Source organism: Cryptomeria japonica, chromosome 2, assembly GCF_030272615.1.
Source record: "Cryptomeria japonica chromosome 2, Sugi_1.0, whole genome shotgun sequence".
Taxonomy (NCBI): domain Eukaryota; kingdom Viridiplantae; phylum Streptophyta; class Pinopsida; order Cupressales; family Cupressaceae; genus Cryptomeria; species Cryptomeria japonica.
In genome coordinates this window covers 522,885,823-522,907,679 of record NC_081406.1, presented here as the reverse complement: position 1 = coordinate 522,907,679, position 21,857 = coordinate 522,885,823, and the positions used below count along the sequence as shown (strand labels likewise).

At 36.5% G+C, this 21,857-nt stretch overlaps 1 protein-coding gene across 1 annotated transcript in view; it reads right to left on the bottom strand.

Annotated features, from left to right (window-relative positions):
- Positions 1-21,857, bottom strand: part of LOC131035250 (uncharacterized) — a 367,961-nt gene that overhangs the window by 66,466 nt on the left and 279,638 nt on the right. Inside the window, exon 18 of the mRNA XM_057966917.2 lies at positions 6,307-6,472. Coding sequence (XP_057822900.2) covers positions 6,307-6,472 — 166 coding nt within the window. The remainder of the gene's footprint in view (positions 1-6,306; positions 6,473-21,857) is intronic.

The window sequence follows — 21,857 nt, the reverse complement described above, 5'->3', positions numbered from 1 at the left end:
TACATCCCCTAGATTTTTTGTGCTCCACTCATAAAGGAGATATTTTGTGGATGCCTCAGAAATGCTGCTTTGCTGTCCTCGATAATTTTTTTTGCCTTGGCTATCTCAAAACATCCTAGAAATGTGGGGAGTTTGTGAGGATGATCATATGTCTCTAAGATAATCGGGGATGTCTCCCAATATAAAAGCACATTTAAAAATATGGCCAAAAATCATGTTTTCTTCCATCATTATTTCAGCAGGCTTCCACTCATTCTAAGGCAAGATATCAGTTATAAGTTATAACAACACTCATATTAGTGAATTAAAGGAGGTATTTTTCTATCTTCATTTAAAATAAACGTTGGGTAACAGAGTGTGATTCGAAACGTTGATGCAAAAAACACAGACAGTCAAATTCAGAAACAGTAGCAAGTAGCATTTCTCACATCAATTTTGTGATTCATAGAAGGCTTTGCTGAACAATTTGATCACTTCATATACGAAACAAATGCTCTTCATATACCCTAGGCTTTCAAACATGCAATTTTATTTTCAAACTGTGGATACTCCCAACAGTTTTGGTGATAGAATAGTTTAAGATTGAAGACTAGTCTGGGACAAGTCAAGCACAAGAACTGGAATTGGTCTACAAGCACATGCTAGGAGGCAAAAAAGAAAATCAGCAAGTAATTCCAAACTTCGTCTTCAACATTAAAAGGGCCCTGGGTGGCATGTAATAGTCCCAACTCCCAGCACATCAACTTCGACCCCAAAGGCGATAGTTCAATACCACTTACAATAAAGGTAAGATTCAGTGTCAAGAATTAAATCTCACTCAGTTGATGAAAAACACTCTCATGGTTAATTTCACACAGAAGATTTCTGTAATATCCCAATTATTTTTATTTTATTTTTAAGGCCAACAATAACATCAACAAGAATTAACCCGTTAAGGTTAGAAATCATAAACTTAAACCATGCTGGGAAAGTAACCCTTCCACTTTCTGATCACCAAGTGCCCAATGTGGGAAGGTGAGAGCATACGGTGTTGAGGGGATCATTAGCTTTAAGAAACTGAAATACAAAGCAATGCTTGGGCGGCAAGCCAGCCCCTTCCGCTTATCCAGCGAGGAAACAAGGAAACTTGGCGGTAAACTAGCCAAGTGAGATACACAAAATAAGAATCACTCAACCGCAATATTTCAGCGGGAGGACTGCAATTACATAACCTCAACTCGATCGCTTATGCAGCGGGAGGAACATTACACATAACTATCACTCAACCACTTATGCAGTGGGAGGACTGAAAATTACAAAGTTGCTTGATAGTAGGCGGCAAGCCAACCTCTTCCACTTTTTCAGTGGGATGAGAGTTACAAAGCAGAACTGGTTAGTAGTACTACTACTTAACCTTACAAAAATAGAGATAAGAGAAGGAGAGTAATGCAGATTTTCACAATAAGAACATAAATTTCTGTTACAACCAATCTACAGGCTGAAATTACAAATCAGCAGCTTAAGGAAATGCAAAAATGCTCATAACTCCCTCAATATATATTCAAATCACTTCAAACCAGTCCCAAACCCACAATATATCCTGTGCAATAACAACAAACTAAAACCACAACCCAAACAACCCCTTATTAATGTTGCATGCATCCCAATGCAAAACAAAAAACCCACGCTATACCTAGGAATTTCAATTTAGCATAATAAATTCAAAACTCAAACAAACATGCTATAAACTCACAAAGTTTATCGCCAATGCTGGGAAGGAAGAAGGAGATGATACCCATAATCGTCAGTCGCTTCAGCAGAGACGTATGATCGTAAAGGTACTTCAGCCACAGGCAAACCAGCAAGTCTCCAGAATCATTTCAACACCAAAAATGTCTAAGACCAACTCTGAGAATGTAGTAGAATACAACACGTAGCTAGGTAATATATTTCAAGTACGAAACTGGGAAGCACTAGGGAGACGCACTCCGAAGCCTCAAGTTCTGTCCCCAAACCGGCAACATAACATTACAATTTTTCAAGATGATGCAAATGGGAGCCCAAGGCTCTTATTTATAACTTTTCACCATCAAACCCAAATGCAAATTCCTTCAAACTCAACTCCTTTCATTTGCATTTCATTTCACCACATGTGGACCCCAAGTGTAGCACCATTTCCCACAAGTCAAACTTCATGCCAAAGGCATGGACCCACGTTAAACACTTTGGCAAATATTACAGATGTAATAAAAATAATATACATCTAAGTGATTTAGACATCCCTTATTACACATGAATTTCGCCAAACTAAGGAGATAATAGACATTAATCCCAAATTCCATAAATCAGTAGCAATTAATTAGATTAATTAAATATTAAACCTTAGGATAAGGAAATAATATTTAATTGCGTTACATATGACTCCCGTACTAATTACTATCAAAACCAGGATGAAACTGAGCCAGGAAAACCACTAAACTGCTGTAGGATCAGGAACCTGTCCATTGCCAGAAATAGAATTATGCCATACTGCCACTTACTAAAAATAGTAAATCAAGAACAAATGCTCCGAAAAACATGATCTTTGCGCCCAGTGACAAAACATGGAGAGCTCAGTAGGATAGTGTCATCAAAATAGCCATTCCCTGACTTACTAAAAATAGTAAATCCTCGCTTCATCAATGTTGGACCCTCATTCTTCATTCCACCTAGCCTACGGGTCTCAGGAATAGGCTAATGGAGCATTGGAAGGTCGTCAATGAGAAGGGGACATTACAATTTCTTCCTTCCATCCTCCCTCCAGGCCATAATCCTATCCACATATTGTCACTGGGGCTGATTTGTGTTGAAAATGTGGAAGAATCCCACCTTCTCTCATCCTCACAATAACCAGATTTGGTGTCAGTTCCTCATATTGGAATGTACCTGTTGACGTGACTAAAATTGCTAAACTTGCGACTTCATCCGACCAACGTAGAATAGAATGTACTCGCCAAGTATCCTATCCTCTCTTGAGATAAGGAAATCCCTAATGCTGTTTCTTTGATCAATGGGGACGACCTCAAGGTTTCGATTGTCAGGTCTTGACTGCGGACTTACGATTTGCAACAAGCTGGTCTGCTACGATTCTCAAATTACGTAATAAAGAGCAAAACGAAAGGGTTTAGGAGACCTAAAACTAACAAGATTGGTATGCGGGTAGACGAATTCAACATAACCAATCCCTGCTTGGCCAGAATAGCTCACAACCTTGCAGGAATGGTGCAATCTTCAAAGGGACTTGGAAGAGTTTCACACTGGAGACGCACGGCTAAGCACCCAATTCTGGCGTAGCTCAAACAGACACCTGCAATTGAACTAAGCACAATTAAAGGCTCAAGTTAACCATACAAAAGGATACACAATCAGTATATCCTCAATGGTATGAACCTGAATCTATCAAATACCTGCACACCCAAAACAGAAAGATCTATCTACAATGCTGAAAGAAACCATGCAAACAGGATGAAAACAAGACAATAAACACCAAATCAATGTTTATATATTGATTTCAGCTGCTATTACAACAATTTCTGCAACATCTCTATGCTACTGCTTAAAATCTAACCTATTCTAACTCTAAAATCTAACTCTCTCACTAGAGTAACTATCTACCAATCTCTAATTATCTCTTTTTTACAAAAGAAAGGCCTCTGCCTTTTATAGTTTTTACAATATTGAATTAGAGGCCAGGATGGACTGCATCCAAGGGTCCTGATCTGCCTTCCAGAAACTAGCAGCCTTAACCCATGCCCATTAAATTCTCACTCATCCATTCAACCACAAATTCAAGTGCCTGCCACTATTTGGCTTCAATTTGAGTCTATCCGGTAGTTGGACATAACTGTCCACAATTGACTTGTTTCCCCTTTCTTTCAAAATATCTGAGTGGGACCTACAAGCAGTTTTACAATAAAACAATTTCAACTTTTTAGAAATTGAATTCCTGGAATTAAATCCAGCTGTGTGCTTTTTCTCAAGAAGGCATAAACTTGCAGCATTCAGAGTGTACTTTTGTCTTTGGTCTCGGTGGTGGACTTCATCTTTGTTCAGTGGCACAGTTCCCAATGTTTAGTTGCTCTCGCGCTCCTGCAACGCGTTCCCACATCTTTTTTCTTTTCCAGTTTTCAGCACCTCGCCTTGATTGCGATCCTTCTTCAATTTGCGTTTCAAGTCTTTCTCCTGGTTCTCTAATGACATCCTGCGACCTGTGAACGATCAATTTCATTTCAATAAATCAATTTGAAAAATTAATTAATTTAATTTAACAAATATTAAAATTTAATGCCTGGAGGGTCATTTGAAAATTTCCCAAGTTTTAACGCTTTTACTCCTGCGAATTTAGTTGTTCCTGGCAATTTCGGGCAAGAGGGGCGTTCGAAAAGTTTTTTGTTTTTTTTAAAAGTTCATACTTAGACGTTTTCGAAATTCAGCCTAAATGGCACTTCCGCAAACTTTAAGTTAACGCCTTACTATTTTATTTTCACATTTTCGAGGGTTTGAGAGCAATTGCAAGGTTTTTAAAACTTTAACATTTTCACCCATTTATGGTGAATTTCGGGATTTTGGGCACTTTTGCAAACTTTAAAAACTTTCACATTTTCGGGATTTTAGAGTGTTTTGCAAACTTTAAAAAATTTCACATTTTCACCCCTTTATGGCCAATTTCGGGATTTTAGGTACTTTTGCAAACTTTTCACTTTTCTAACATTTTGGCTAAAAGGTCCGAATTTCGGCCCTTTGAGGCATTTTGCCAACTTTTCACTTTTCTAACATTTTGGCTAAAAGGTCCGAATTTCGGCCCTCTGAGGCATTTTGCCAACTTTTCACTTTTCTAACATTTTGGCTAAAAGGTCCGAATTTCGGCCCTCTGAGGCATTTTGCCAACTTTTCACTTTTCTAACATTTTGGCTAAAAGGTCCGAATTTCAGCCCTTTGAGGCATTTTGCCAACTTTTCACTAAAAAGTGCGAGTTTTGGCACTTGGGTGAGTTTGTCAACCTTGGCACTTTGCATTCTTTATCTCCTTTGTATCCCTTGGCGAAAATCAGCATTTCAACGTCATTGCAGGCCTTAACTCTTTCTTCGCATTTAGGTGATTTTGCGAGAATTGGGGAGTTTTAAGTTCTCAATATGGTCCTAGAGGCCGAATTTGGTTTTAGCGGCACTTGACCCTTCATATCCCCTTCCTCTTCCGAAGGACAAAAAGGCACAAACTGGGGGGTCCCTGTCCAAGACGGGGATGGGTGTGCGATTCGCACAACAGTACCCAAACAACTCTATTTTGCCTCCCCATCCACAGTCTTGCTCCTTCAATATATCCTCCTAATCAAATACTCTTATGGTACCCTTCATCCTACCCCATTGCCTAGAAAATCAGCCAAATGCTTATACTCCACATTATGTTACTGCTCCACCTCCAAACTCTACCAACAACTCACTTCTTAATTCCATTGGATGCATCTCCAAAGAACTGACAGTGCTGTACAAATGGTGGAGACGAGGAAGCATACTCCCTCTTTTGAGTGTGTTTTGTCAAGACTCTTTCATTATGCTCTCAAACAGTCCCAAAACTTTAATCAATGAACACTTTGATGATAAAACTAAGCAAAGGTTATGAAACAACATGAGAAATCCCTTGAGGCCATCATGATATGCCTCCTTCCAAGTCTGCAGAAAGGCAGATTTCTGAAATTATTAGGACAATACCAACATTTCCACTTGCTGCAAAGAGAATATCCACACAGGCAGGGACCTCAAAGAAGTTGAATGCTCATGGGACAAGCACAAAAACTTTATGTAAACTTCAGGCCTCCACTTCCACTATATGGCACATCAACAATCTAGAGGAGGGAAGTGGTCCTTTCTTACCTTGCTAGTTCGTTTACAAGATGTGATCTCTGCTTATGTATATATTCTTCAATGATCCTTCGTTTATCTAAGTTGATGGTAGAGACAGTCAATATTTGGGTGCTGTATGTTGTGCAAAACAGCTCCCATCTTTGTGTTTTGTCCTTTCATATTTGGTGAAATAAGAATCTGAATACTCAAATGATGTACTCTAAAGAGAAACGGGACTCGCCCAAACTTGTTTTGTCCTTTCATATTTGGTAGTCTAAACAATCTTATTTTCTTCTTTGTAAATTTGCCTATGCCTCAGTGAATTTGGTCGTTGTGTAACCATTAATTGTTTTATATAATATAAATTCACCTTTTCCAAAAATTAAAATGGCTAGATTCCCATATGAATACAAATTATATATCATATGCTCATTATTCATATACTTACTGGCACTTTGTGTCTTCTTAGATGAACCAAAAGTTGTTGCCCAACTACCTCTGCCTTCATCAATGTTCCATATTTTAATCGTTGCATCCCAGGATGCTGTGACCATTTTCTGACTAGAAGAATCAATTATTTGCAGGCATGAAACGGTATCATCATGCACTCTGACCTGAAAATTTAGGAAAAGAATAATATTAGAAGTTGTCAGCTCTTTTAAAAAAGAAGAAGATATTTATCTGACAGCAAAATCATCTCAATATGGATACTTTTAGAGCATAAAATGCAAGACAAATTGTAACTTTAAAATAAATAATAAACACGGTGTATTCTGCGCAAAGAAAACTTTATAATGATGGCTAGTAAAAGAAAAATTGCTTTGGTAGAATAAAACTCCAAAAGATTTCTGATTTCCCTCATTAATTAGATCTGAGGCAGAATCCCAACAATAACTGTGTGTTACATAAACCAATAGGAAAACAACATTGCTTAAAGTGCACCTCTAATATTAAGAATATTTGAAGTTACATGAAAATATCACTTGAATTCGTTAATCTCAAGGTCAGTTTTAAATGTAAGCAATTTATTTCACAGATGGATTTTAGTTTTTGCTTTACTGTTGTGCAATGTACTTTCTTCTACAAATAAAAATGAGACATCCTAATGCAAATTTTCACCATAATTTTTCTATTTTCTTCCTCAAGTTTCCTCTTTTCTGGGCTCTGATTAAACCCTTTCAGAGCCTCTCATAAGCACATTGAGTCCAACCCAAACAGAAAAGTTCATTAACTGCTTTTCCTACACTACCAGATCCTGGCTGCAGATTTTATATGATTTGGGCACAAACATACATCTGGCTCTCTGAATGAATGAAGGAGGTGCACCCTCCCCAAGTGACAGGTCATAGTGACCATCAAAAGCCTAAGACACAAAGAGTGTTTCTTTCCCTGTGAGTAAGGGATAGAAGAACTTAAAGAAGGTGCAACAGTAGAGAGACTCAATATTCTTTAGGTGAAAATTGTTCTAAATCTGTGACTCAGGAAGGGATATGCCCCTAGATTTTTTTTCTCAATGAAAGCTGATCAATTTCTCTATCCAAAGGATTAAATTATTTAGCTATAATGGGGCTTTTCAAGCCTTCTATTTTCTACCACCTCAGTCCATATCAACTTTGGAACATTTGATATATGGGTCTATGAAAGCTTGTAGTAGACCTGAGGATCTGCTGCATCTCTCAACAAGTATGTTCTCTATGCATGAAAAAATGGGAATTCATCAAGGACTTTAACATTTGGTTTGGTTATCTTTGTGAGAAGAATCTCGAAAGAATTTGTTAAACAGAAGATCTGTTCTTATTTATTAATATAATGCCATCCCATCAATGTTTTGATTTTTTCTAGAGGAACAAAAAGATCATAAACTAGGAAATGCTTTGTAGGTATCAGTAGAATGTGAAGATAAAATTTATTGGGCTGTCATTGGTCAATGATTTCAAGTCTCACTTGATTAAAACAATCCAAGACTTAGGTCATAGGACAACAACATTTGAACATAGGCTCAATGATAATTGTCGTGAACCCTAACTAAAATATTCATATAGATTGCTCATATCTGGAATAATGCAATGAAAATTGGCCAAAACATTCATACAAGATAGTTAGAGCTAAAATGTCTACATAAAATAAACAGATCTGCACATATAAATTGTGTAATGTCCCTACTAGTTAGAGATCATTATCCTGCAAACAGGTTGTTAGAACACAACAAAAATATATACATAACTAATCTAATTTGCAATTAAAGTTCAATTACTCCATTAACACTAATTTCAATTCTTAAAAAGTATATGAGTGCAACACTGGGACATGTCCTTAGGCGGCTGTGGGGCTCGCCTTCTTGGAACCCATCTTGGTTCAAAGCCATATCAGGAAATCGAAGGTTAATTCGATTCCTGTCTTGGATGTAATTTCTTACACCCAAGCCATCCAGGAAATCGAAGGTTAATTCGATTCTTGTCTTGGGTGTAATTTCTTACACCCATGCCATCCAGGAAATCGAAGGTTAATTCGATTCCTGTCTTGGGTGTAATTTCTTACACCCAAGCCATCCAAGGAAGACCCTATGTCAATTCCTTGCCTTGGATGATGCACCTCATCATCCAAGTCCTTAGAGAGGACCGGCCAGATCCGTCTCTTCTTGGACGAACTTAATCAACCAAGCCATATATATGCATATAGATATTCAGTATATTCTGCCTACCAAAGATTATCATAATCCCTGAATTAGACTACCGAGATTTCCTCCCAATAGCCTCCATCATATAATCACGTTATTGTCATTCATTGATATCCAACATTTCATAACCATTCATATTATCAATATCATCTAATTTATAATTCATATTATCATTATTATTTAAATTATAATATTGTGACATACACATTGAGATATAATTATGTAACATACACACTGTAATAATGACGACATAATTCTGTAATATACACATTATAATAATCATGACATAATTCTGAAACCTACAAATTATAATAATCATGACATAACTATCAAAATTACAAGTATATTTATATGTGTGTGTGGCATACACATCCATATACATATAGGTACCTTCGGTGTCTCTGTTATCTTCCCCCTTTCTCTTGGCTCTGCCTACGCAACTATCCTTTCCAATCAATAGTGATCTCCCTAGATGTTTTTGACTCCTTACCTTGATATCACTCAATATGAGGGAGAGGTCACACCTCTTCATCATGTATGCCCTTTGGCAAGAGACATACCCCTTCACCATTAGCACCCTTTGAGAGAGTGCAACTCTTCATTATTTCTACCCTTTGAAAGGGACACAACCTTTCATAATCAGATCTCCACTTATTATTTAAATCAGATCTGCACTTCTCATTTCCAATTTATCCTCCCTCTCAAATGAGGTTCTCTTCTCTTTTTTATCTCATTGTTGAGGGACTCACAACTTTTCCTTTCATGTCTTTCGACTTTTCATTAACTTAACCAATTTTTAATTAGTCATATTTAATTATATTATTTTATATTTTAATTTAATTTTTAATGTTCTAAATTTATTATTATCATTTATTATTAAATTCTATTTCGAAGTGGGGACATTACAGTCCACCCCTCCCAAATTTGTTTGTCCTCAAGCAATGTCGATTTTAACTTTCTCAAACTAAGTCATCTACCAAATGAATCAAAACACGGGGCATACAGATGAAAAACACGAAGCATACACGTAAATACACCTATTGTCAAATTTCTTCTTATTGACTAGAATGATCCAATGATTACCCTACAGGATGGCAGTATCATAGCTATGATACCACTGTAATGTCCCTACTAGTTAGAGATCATTATCCTGCAAACAGATTGTAAGAACACAACAAAAATATATACATAACTAATCTAATTTGCAATTAAAGTTCAATTACTCCATTAACACTAATTTCAATTCTTAAAAAGGATACAAGTGCAGCACTGGGACATGTCCTTAGGCGGCTGTGGGGCTCGCCTTCTTGGAACCCATCTTGGTTCCAAGCCATATCAGGAAATCGAAGGTTAATTCGATTCCTGTCTTGGATGTAATTTCTTACACCCAAACCATCCAGCAAATCGAAGGTTAATTCGATTCCTGTCTTGGATGTAATTTCTTACACCCAAGCCATCCAGGAAATCGAAGGTTAATTCGATTCTTATCTTGGGTGTAATTTCTTACACCCAAGCCATCCAAGGAAGACCCTATGTCAATTCCTTGCCTTGGATGATGCACCTCATCATCCAAGTCCTCAGAGGGGACCGGCCAAATCCGTCTCTTCTTGGATGAACTTAGTCAACCAAGCCATATATATGCATATAGATATTCAGTATATACTGCCTACCAGAGATTATCATAATCCCTGAATTAGACTACCGAGATTTCCTCCCAATAGCTTCCATCATATAATCACGTTATTGTCATTCATTGATATCCAACAATTCGTAACCATTCATATTATCAATATCATCTAATTTATAATTCATATTATCATTATTATTTAAATTATAATATTGTGACATACACATTGAGATATAATTATGTAACATGCACATTGTAATAATGACAAAATAATTCTGTAACATACACATTATAATAATCACGACATAATTCTGAAGCCTACACATTATAATAATCATGACATAACTATCAAAATTACAAGTATATTTATATGTGTGTGTGTGGCATACACATCCACATACATATACGTACCTTCGGTGTCTCTGCTATCTTCCCCCTTTCTCTTGGCTCTCCCTACGCAACTATCCTTTCTAATCAATAGTGATCTCCCTAGATGTTTTTGATTCCTTACCTTTATATCACTCAATATGAGGGAGAGGTCACACCTCTTCATCATGTATGCCCTTTGGCAAGTGACATATCCCTTCACCCTTAGCACCCTTTGAGAGAGTGCAACTCTTCATTATTTCTACCCTTTGAAAGGGACACAACCTTTCGTAATCAGATCTGCACTTATTATTTCAATGAGATCTGCACTTCTCATTTCCAATTTATCCTCCCTCTCAAATGAGGTTCTCTTCTCTTTTTTATCTCATTGTTGAGGGAGTCACAAATTTTCCTTTCATGTCTTTCGACTTTTCATTAACTTAATTAATTTTCAATTAGTCATATTTAATTATATTATTTTATATTTTAATTTAATTTTTAATGTTCTAATTTTATTATTATCATTTATTATTAAATTCTATTTCGAAGTGGGGACATTATAGTCCACCCCTCCCAAATTTGTTTGTCCTCAAGCAATGTCGATTTTAACTTTCTCAAACTAAGTCATCTGAAAAATGAATCAAAACAAGGGGCAGGCACATGAAAAACACAAAGCATACACATGGATAATTGCAAACACGAAGCATACACGTGAATACACCTATTGTCAAATTTCTTCTTATTGACTAGAATGATCCAATGATTACCCTACAGGATGGCAGGATCATAGCTCTGATACCACTGTAATGTCCCTACTAGTTAGAGATCATTATCCTGCAAACAGATTGTTAGAACACAACAAAAATATATACATAACTAATCTAATTTGCAATTAAAGTTCAATTACTCCATTAATACTAATTGCAATTCTTAAAAAGGATACGAGTGCAGCACTGGGACATGTCCTTAGGCGGCTGTGGGGCTCGCCTTCTTGGAACCCATCTTGGTTCCAAGTCATATCAGGAAATCGAAGGTTAATTCGATTCCTGTCTTCGATGTAATTTCTTACACCCAAGCCATCCAGGAAATCGAAGGTTAATTCGATTCCTGTCTTGGATGTAAGAAATTACATCCAAGCCATCCAAGACATCAAAGGTTAATTCGATTCCTGTCTTGGGTATAATTTCTTACACCCAAGCCATCCAGGAAATCGAAGGTTAATTCGATTCCTGTCTTGGATGTAATTTCTTACACCCAAGCCATCCAGGAAATCGAAGGTTAATTCAATTCCTGTCTTGGATGTAATTTCTTACACCCAAGCCATCCAAGAAATCGAAGTTTAATTCGATTCCTATCTTCGGTGTAATTTACACCCAAACCATCCAAGGAAGACCCTATGTCAATTCCTTGTCTTGGATGATGCACCTCATCATCCAAGTCCTCAGAGGGAACCAGCTAGATCCGTCTCTTCTTGGGTGAACTTAGTCAACCCAGCCATATATATATGCATATAGATATTCAGTATATACTGCCTACCAGAGATTATCATAATCCCTGAATTAGATTACCGAGATTTCCTCCCAATAGATTCCATCATATAAACACATTATTGTCATTCATTGATATCCAACAATTCATAACCATTATATTATCAATATCATCTAATTTATAATTCATATTATCATTATTATTTAAATTATAATATTGTGACATACAAATTGAGATATAATTATGTAACATACACATTGTAATAATGACGACATAATTCTGTAACATACATTATAATAATCACGACATAATTCTGAAACCTACACATTATAATAATCATGACATAACTATCAAAATTACAAGTATATTTATATGTGTGTGTGCGGCATACACATCCACATACATATACGTACCTTCGGTGTCTCTGCTATCTTCCCCCTTTCTCTTGGCTCTACCTACGCAACTATCCTTTCTAATCAATAGTGATCTCCCTAGATGTTTTTGATTCCTTACCTTTATATCACTCAATACGAGGGAGAGGTCACACCTCTTCATCATGTATGCCCTTTGGCAAGAGACATACCCCTTCACCATTAGCACCCTTTGAGAGAGTGCAACTCTTCATTATTTCTACCCTTTGAAAGGGACACAACCTTTCGTAATCAGATCTGCACTTCTCATTTCCAATTTATCCTCCCTCTCAAATGAGGTTCTCTTCTCTTTTTTATCTCATTGTTGAGGGAGTCACAACTTTTTCTTTCATGTCTTTTGACTTTTCATTAACTTAATTAATTTTTAATTAGTCATATTTAATTATATTATTTTATATTTTAATTTAATTTTTAATGTTCTAATTTTATTATTATCATTTATTATTAAATTCTATTTCGAAGTGGGGACATTATAGTCCACCCCTCCCAAATTTGTTTGTCCTCAAGGAATGTCGATTCTAACTTTCTCAAACTAAGTCATCTGCCAAATGAATCAAACCACGGGGCATACACATGAAAAACACGAAGCATACACATGGATAATTGCAAACACAAAGCATACACGTGAATACACCTATTGTCAAATTTCTTCTTATTGACTAGAATGATCCAATGATTACCCTACAGGATGGCAGGATCATAGCTTTCATACCACTATAATGTCCCTACTAGTTAGAGATCATTATCCTGCAAATAGATTGTTAGAACACAACAAAAATATATACATAACTAATATAATTTGCAATTAAAGTTCAATTACTCGATTAATACTAATTTCAATTCTTAAAAAGGATACTTGTGCAGCAATGGGACATGTCCTTAGGCGGCTGTGGGGCTCGCCTTCTTGGAACCCATCTTGGTTCCAAGCCATATCAGGAAATCGAAGGTTAATTCGATTCCTGTCTTGGATGTAATTTCTTACACCCAAGCCATCCAGGAAATCGAAGGTTAATTTGATTCTTGTCTTGGATGTAATTTCTTACACCCAAGCCATCCAAGAAATCGAAAGTTAATTCGATTCCTGTCTTGGGTGTAATTTCTTACACTCAAGCCATCCAAGGAAGACCCTATGTCAATTCCTTGCCTTGGATGATGCACCTCATCATCCAAGTCTTCAGAACGGACCGGCCAGATCCGTCTCTTCTTGGATGAACTTAGTCAACCAAGCCATATATATGCATACAGATATTCAGTATATACTGCCTACCAGAGATTACAATAATCCCTGAATTAGACTACCGAGATTTCCTCTCAATAGCTTCCATCATATACTCACGTTATTATCATTCATTGATATCCAACATTTCATAACCAATCATATTATCAATATCATCTAATTTATAATTCATATTATCATTATTATTTAAATTATAATCTTGTGACATAAACATTGAGATATAATTCTGTAGCATACACATTGTAATAATGACGACATAATTCTGTAACATACACATTATAATAATCATGACATAATTCTGAAACCTACATATTATAATAATCATGACATAACTATCAAAATTACAAGTATATTTATGTGTGTGTGTGTGGCACACACATCCACATACATGTACGTACCTTCGATGTCTCTGCTATCTTCCCCCTTTCTCTTGGCTCTGCCTACGCAGCTATCCTTTCTAATCAATGGTGATCTCCATAGATGTTTTTGATTCCTTACCTTTATATCTCTCAATATGTGGGAGAGGTCACACCTCTTCATCATGTATGCCCTTTGGCAAGTGACATACCCCTTCACCATTAGCACCCTTTGAGAGAGTGCAACTCTTCATTATTTCTACCCTTTGAAAGGGACACAACCTTTCGTAATCAGATCTGCACTTCTCATTTCTAATTTATCCTCCCTCTCAAATGAGGTTGTCTTCTCTTTTTATATCTCATTGTTGAGGGAGTCACAACTTTTCCTTTCACGACTTTTGACTTTTCATTAACTTAATTAATTTTTAATTAGTCATATTTAATTATATTATTTTATATTTTAATTTAATTTTTAATGTTTTAATTTTATTATTACCATTTATTATCATTTTATTATTACCATTTATTATTAAATTCTATTTCGAAGTATTTAATTCAAAAAGTTCAATTCCATGATTTCAAAATTTGTAACTTCATTTTTCTGATTACCAAGATTACAATGATCCAAAATATATTTAAAAAAATATTCCGAATGCTGAAATCCACTATTCTTGACTTGCAGATGCAACCTCTATGTGAAGTTGCCCTCACAAATATAAAGGGCTTTCATCCTCCAAACCCTAGGAAACCGATGGGGTTTTGTCCACTAATCTCTAGAAACCGACGGTTTTTGTCATCAGATCCAAACTAATGAAGTTGTCTACCTTATATGAGTTTGAGTGCCTAGCATGGGCCCAAAGTTTCTTGCCATTTTTATCATATTCAAATTTGGGCTCATTAATGGTGTTCTTGGTCAGTTGTGGTGGTGGGTGAAGTTCATTCAAATGGTGAGATTTTGTAAAAGTGCATGCTTGAGTGTTTGGGTCAAAGGAAGTGTTAGGATGGGATTTTGAGGTGTTAGGATGCAAGATAATGAGTGTTCAGTGATTTGGGGGTTGGGATACCAAACTAACACTTTTGCAAAGATGGGTTATCTTCAAAAGCCCCGAAGATTTGAAGAGGAATGTGTGGGAAGAGAAGTGGGGGTCAACAAATTAGGTTGCTATGCAAATGGGGAGGCAAAAGTCTCAAGCCCACAGGTGGGAATTGGGAGGCGAAGGCATCGGGAATGAAAGCAATGCATGATAGTACCAGAAAGTCCGAAATCCCATCGAAAGTAGAAAAGTGACCTAAACACTCTCAAACTTAAATAATTTAGAAAGGGGTCATTACAAGTTCTCCCTTCCAAAAATTTCTTGTTCACATGCAATTGGAAAGTCAGCTACAAGAAGTTTTCTACTCCCAAGTGGTATTCTCTATAGGTGAGTTCTTCCAATGAACTAGATACTTTGTGATAACCCTGTCTTATAACAAAAATGGTATTCGATACTCGTGTGACTAGCATTCTACTAATTATGAACGCTAAATCAATAAAGGTTAGTGTACCATAAATATACGATCCCATAAGTGGAAACATGCCAATGAGCACATGACAAGTGGCCATGTGGTCGCAATCTCCAAGGTGCAACTAGTTTGGTCTATATTGCTTGCTAACATGTAGCATAATTTCTCAAGCCTCCTTCCATCCACATATTTATGAACCCACCCTATCCCCTTGGTGTACAATAACTAAGGCTGGAAGTGAGCTTGGTAATAGTCAAGCAAAACAATTCCTACTAGAAAGAGCAGAGAGATGTACTATATTCTTCTAGCTAAGTTACTAGTTTGGGTTCAGGTACACAAATCCGGTTCGTGGGTTTGGGCAATAATATTTTTGCCCTTTGGGTTTGTCGGTCGAGTTTGTTCGTGTAGATGTATAAAAATGACCACTTTCCTAAGTGAATATTTAATATTCATTTTAACATTTAATATTCATTTTAACCTCATTCCTCTATTTAATTAAATTATTCATATTCATCTATTTGATTAAATAGGTTACTCAATTTATTTAATTAACTTCACCTAAGCCTTTTCTAACCTTTAATTAAATAAATCACTTTATTTAATTAATTCCCCTTCCTCCCCTTTTAATTAAATTTACATTTAATTAAATTGATCCTTGCAAGTAAATTAATCTAATTTACTTATATTAATCCCCCACTTGTATTATGCACGTTGCATCTATTTTTGTTGAAATAAAGTAATTTATTTTAATTAAAATTCCCCTCCATCCACTTGCAAAATCCTACATCTCCCACTTGCCTCTCTAAACCCCTTCTAGATTCTTCTAAACACTTCTAATTTAGCCTAATCCATCTCCTAAATATTGTCACATCCCTAAGCATAGAGAAGTCACTTCTCAAAGCCCTCAAAGTCTTTGAAAACCATTAAAGGCTTTATGTCTTCAACAAGTTAACCCTCAAAGTCTTCCTAACCATTAATGATTAACTCAACCTCCTTGCATGATTAGAGACTTTCTCTCTAACTCAACTTTCATCTAACCCAAGGGTCTCATCAAACATTCATTGCTTTGACCATGGTTATTCCTTTAACCCTTGCACAAGAGTTTATCCTTTGGATAAAAGATTTATCCAATGGATAACCTTAACCTAACCTTAACCCTTACCTCCTAAGGTAACCATGAGGTCTTCTCAAGCATTTAATGCTTCTTACATCTCCTCTCAAGCAACCTCTTGTTGACAATTGACACCATTTCATTGGTGAAAATTGAAATTGATTAACTTTCAATCCGGGCCCTTGTTAAGATCATCCAATCTTGACCATCCATTGCCCTGTTTTTCCTATAAATGGAGCCCTTCTCTTCTCATTTTCATATCCAAGTCTTTAGTATCAAACTTATAGACATTTTACTAAGCATCTAATATAATCATTTTAAATCAAGCATTTAGCCTCTCTTTGAATAGAAATCATCTAAATAAGCATTTTTAGAAGTATTTCTATTATCATAGCATTCTCTTATTAGACTAGTATATCATGTTAGGATAGATTTCACTAATTTTTCATCTTATCATCATATCCATGCTAGTTTAACTCATACTAGATTTAATATCATGCATAACTAGGAATGCATTCATATTAAGTTGATCAATATCCCTCGTTCTCATAGTTGTCATTCCTAAGTCACTTTGCTCAGTGATCTAAGAGCAAAGGCATTGGCTTGAGGGATCCTGTGAGATAGAGAACAATGGAACGTCCCTTGGGGAGTTGATCTATTTCAACATAGCTTTGTAACTTGCACCAAGAGTCCCATTGGTGTGTGGACTTGTCTAGAAAGCGAAATTTCCCTTTCATTGCACCACTTTTCCCCCACACATTTTTGGCGCCCACCATGGGGCTTAACCCCATAAATAACATTGTTTTTTATATAGGACTAATATTGCAGGTACGCGGAAAAGCTGAGTTAGCGCATCCAAACCATTTTATAACGCATATTGCCCACTGTTTAGTGCATTAGACCTTATCATTAGCGCATTCAGTAGTTAGACTAGCGCATAACACTTCTGCTCGTAATTGTAAAATCACAGTGCTTTATGAAATCAGTCTAGCGCATCCCAGCCACAACTTAGCACATAGGGTCTTTTTTGTAGCGCATTTGTGCCTTTCTGTAGCGCATTGGTGTTATAGTTTAACGCATAGGGTTGGTAGAACAAAGGAAAAAGTTTGTAACTAGGAAAAATCATTTTAGGCTTGTGTAAGCCCAAACTAACTTTTTTATCATTGACTGTGTGTAGGTTTAATCTTTTGTGTAGGGGAAGGAGTTAGTTTCGAAATTTTTAATTTGTTTTAATTTACTTTTCCTCAAAAGGAAGTTGATTTAAAAAGAATTCACTCTCCCCGTTTTATGCAAAGTTAAAATAAACCTCACATTTTCATTTTGGAAAGCTTAAAAATGAACATGAGGCTTTCTTTTGGTGCTTAAAAGAAGATTCATATTTCTTTATTTGCAAAGTAAGAAGAAAAACAAAAAACACTTTTGATTTCTTGCAAGTTAGGAAAAACACTTCATTTTTGGAAGCTCTAAAAAGAACAAGACACAATTTACTTTCTGCAAAGCTTAAAATGAACCTCACCATCCTTTGGTGTCTAAAAGAATCCATTTTATTTTGCAAAGGTAAAAGAACTTCATCTTTAATTTTTAGGCAAGGAAAAGAGGGAAAGCTTTCCCCTATCGACTTTACATTTTGTTGACCAATTTCGAAATTTCATTTGTTGACCAAGATTTCTTTTACTTAGATAGAAAATCACCGATTTGAAGGTTAAAACGAACACCATGCTTTTTGGAGCAACATCTCCAAATAGACTTTAGCAAATCACTGCTTTGAAAAGTTAAAAAGAACACTTGTGTGCTTTGTCTCGAAAGTGGAAGGTATATGCTCTCCCCTTAATTGGGTGATCAAAAAGCCAAACTACTCTTATGCTTTCTTCATTTCAAGTACTTAATTCCTTTACTAGGCCTGCCCTCCCGAGTTGCTCTTAGAGCGCCATTTAAATGGTCGGTGAGAGGGGAATGACCTAAGTGGGAAACGACTTTATCGCCAAGTGTTCCAACCCACTATAATCAAAAGTGGAGGTTGACGAAAGTCCCTTCAACAGTTTTGCTCAGCGATTAGCCTTCCCCCAGTATCTTTAAGATACGTAAAGCCTTTGTTCTAAAGGTTGGGAAGCCTCCCGAGGGAGTTTATCATTGAAGACCGAACAGGAAGCCTGAGTACGAACTTTAGCAATAGAAACCTTGAGCCGAGTCAGTATCCAAACATCTTCGATATCATAGTGCAAGGGTGGGGAAGAATCCACTCCCAAGATAACTACCCAATTGTGAAACAATTCACTTTGGGTTAATTTTTGGCAAAAAGCAAAAAAAGGGGCGCCCCCTAGGAGGTGACAGGACTGTTTGAGCTGACGGAGTATCGAGACTAGTGGGCTATGGTATTGTTGATGACCCTTGAATAAAGAGTTTGTCTGATTTGTCTTCTTTGTATCCAAACCTGTAAAAACATTGGGGATTTGAACACATCCTCCCAGAACATACACTATTTGTTTAGCGTAGGCAAAATTGGTTGTCTCTTTCATGCTATGTTTTCAAGTTATATTTTCAGAAAATCATCCATCAAAAACAAACAAGTGTTGAAAATCCCAAAAAAAGCCAGAAATAGAGCAATCAGGGCAGTTTAGTGCATAAGAGAAATTTCTTAGCACATCTGAAACATTCTCTAGCGCGTACCAACCAAATCTTAGCACTTTTATCAATCAAGCTAGTGCATAACAATTGTCTTCCTGATAAACATTTCACTAGCGCTTTTGGATACCATATTAGTGCTTTAGAGCATCAGCCCAGCGCATTGGGGGCAAAATTTAGCGCTTCTAGTCTAAACTTTAGTGCTGATTCAGGACATAATAGCGCTTAATCATCCCAGTCAAAACAATTTTCAAAACTTTGAGTTAGCGCATAACATAGGCAGCTTAGCACATAGGGAACTTTGGGTAGCGCATCTAGATCATAATTTAGTGCATCCAGTCTCTGTTTTAACACATGGTTAAAACACAGAAAAATAGAGAGTAAACCAAGCAGATTTGGAAAATTTTATCATCTGTCCTAAATACCCTTTTGGACCTTTTGTCGAACTCACCAATCAAAATTTGAACCAAATCATTAGAGCAAATATTCCAAAAATCCAGCAAGCATCCTTAGAGCAAAATTGTCGAATCCAAAACTAGCACATGATAAAACTTTATCCAATCAAAATCAGGTAGTACCATCACATTGATCAAAAGGTCTGCCATCTAAACGGATTCTATCAAACAAACAACATACCGAGTTTAAACTTTAAGTTGTCAAATCGAGTTTCCATATCGGGATACTCTTATCCATATCATTTGACACACTTTGTCGTGGAGGCGACTCTAAACCTCTACTTGATAAAGTAAGCTTAAATTTTTCAAACAAGGTATCTCAATCCAAACATCGAAGGAAACCATTGATCATTTGTGTATGACCACTCCTCATATTTTGAGAAGAACAAGTCTTCATCACAAAACTGAGTTGAAGAAGAGACAACCTAGTTCTAAAAAACTTGCCAAATGGAATAAGTTTCTCTATATAAATCGCCAACTTTTTAAATCACATCGCGCATTTTTGCGCCATATGCGATTATATCTTCAAGGCAAATCAAACGAGTTTGACAAAGAACCCTTAAGAAGCAGAAATTACATTCAGAAAGCAGCATTCAACCAATGCTTGAATCGTGGAGGACAGATCAATCCCTCTTTATTCCCACAATTCTGTATCACTTATAATGTAGCTCGACCCGAACCACCAACCCCTGAACAAGTAGAAGAGGAGTTTGTTCCTTTTGTCACATAAATCTTCTACTAGATGCCCGCTGTCACTTGCTCTCAACAAAACAAGCAAAGCGAACCGTAACCAGAGTCAAGTATGGGTCGTAGATTATCAAACCCTTTCGACTATACTGATCTGGGAGAAACAAAGATCACTGAGGAACTTCTCCAAGAATGTCAAGAAAACCCCTTGTTCCAAAAGCTTATGGAAAGACAAATAGAAGCTGACAAAGAAAAATATATGCTCATGTTAACAAGCAAAGGAGTTAGGCTTCCTGAAGACTTCGATACTGAAAACTTAAGGTCGATGAACAAATTTTTAGGACAAGGTCTCGAAATTACATATATCAAGAACAATAGAGAGAAGAAGAAACACATGACTCTGAAAACATACCTGAACACAACCATGCCCGAACTAGGGATAATGAAAGAGAAGAACCTTTCCCTTGGCGAACAAATGCACCTTTGGTCACTGTTACCCAACAAATCCAAAAGTTGCAAAGACAAATGCAGGACATGCAACAGGGGACCACAATATGATACTCCTTGGATGAAATTTGTCCTTACCCCTTTGACAGGAGATTAAACATGATACCTTTTCCCCCGAATTCAGATATACCCAGATACGATAAATATGATGGTAAGAGTTATCCCCGTGATCATTTTCCAGAATTTTGTACCATAAGCCTTAAATTTGCTCACAATAATACTTGTTTGATAAGGCTATTCCCAAGAAGTTTGGGAGGGCAAACAATGGAGTGGTTGTCTAAACTTACACCTCCCATCAAATCCTTTGATGAGTTGGTAAATAAATTTATCACGCAATACTCCTATAACATTCAACACGCAATCATCATGTTGGATGTATGTAATACCAAACAGAAAAACAATGAAACATTCATGGTATTTCTTTAGCGTTGGAGACGTATGGTTTCGAGATATCCTCGAGATGTGCCCGAAAAGGAAAAGATGGAGATCTTTATTGACAATCTGAATAGTGAGATGAGTTATCTACTCAAGGTCCAGTGCATACTATCTTTTGCCAAGTTGATCGAAAACGAAATCCAAGTAGAGGAAGCATGCATCAAGAAAGGAACATTGAAGTTCTTTAAGGAAGGAACTAATTCATCCAACACCCACTTTAACAACCAAAACAACAACAACACTTTAGACAAATCCCAGTTTTGGACCAGAAACAAAAACGTTGTTAATGAGGGAGGAACTGATGCTAATGATATGAAGTCCAAACAACCAGTATTGGCTTTATCAGGTAATCCGCAAGCTAACAAGAATCAAAAGGGTGTTAACCAAGGCACTAACACTTATCCGCAAAGTACCAATCAAGGACCTTCAAATGCAAACACCAACAACAATACCCAAGGCAAAAATACTAATCTAGGGACTAATCCAAATCAAAGAGG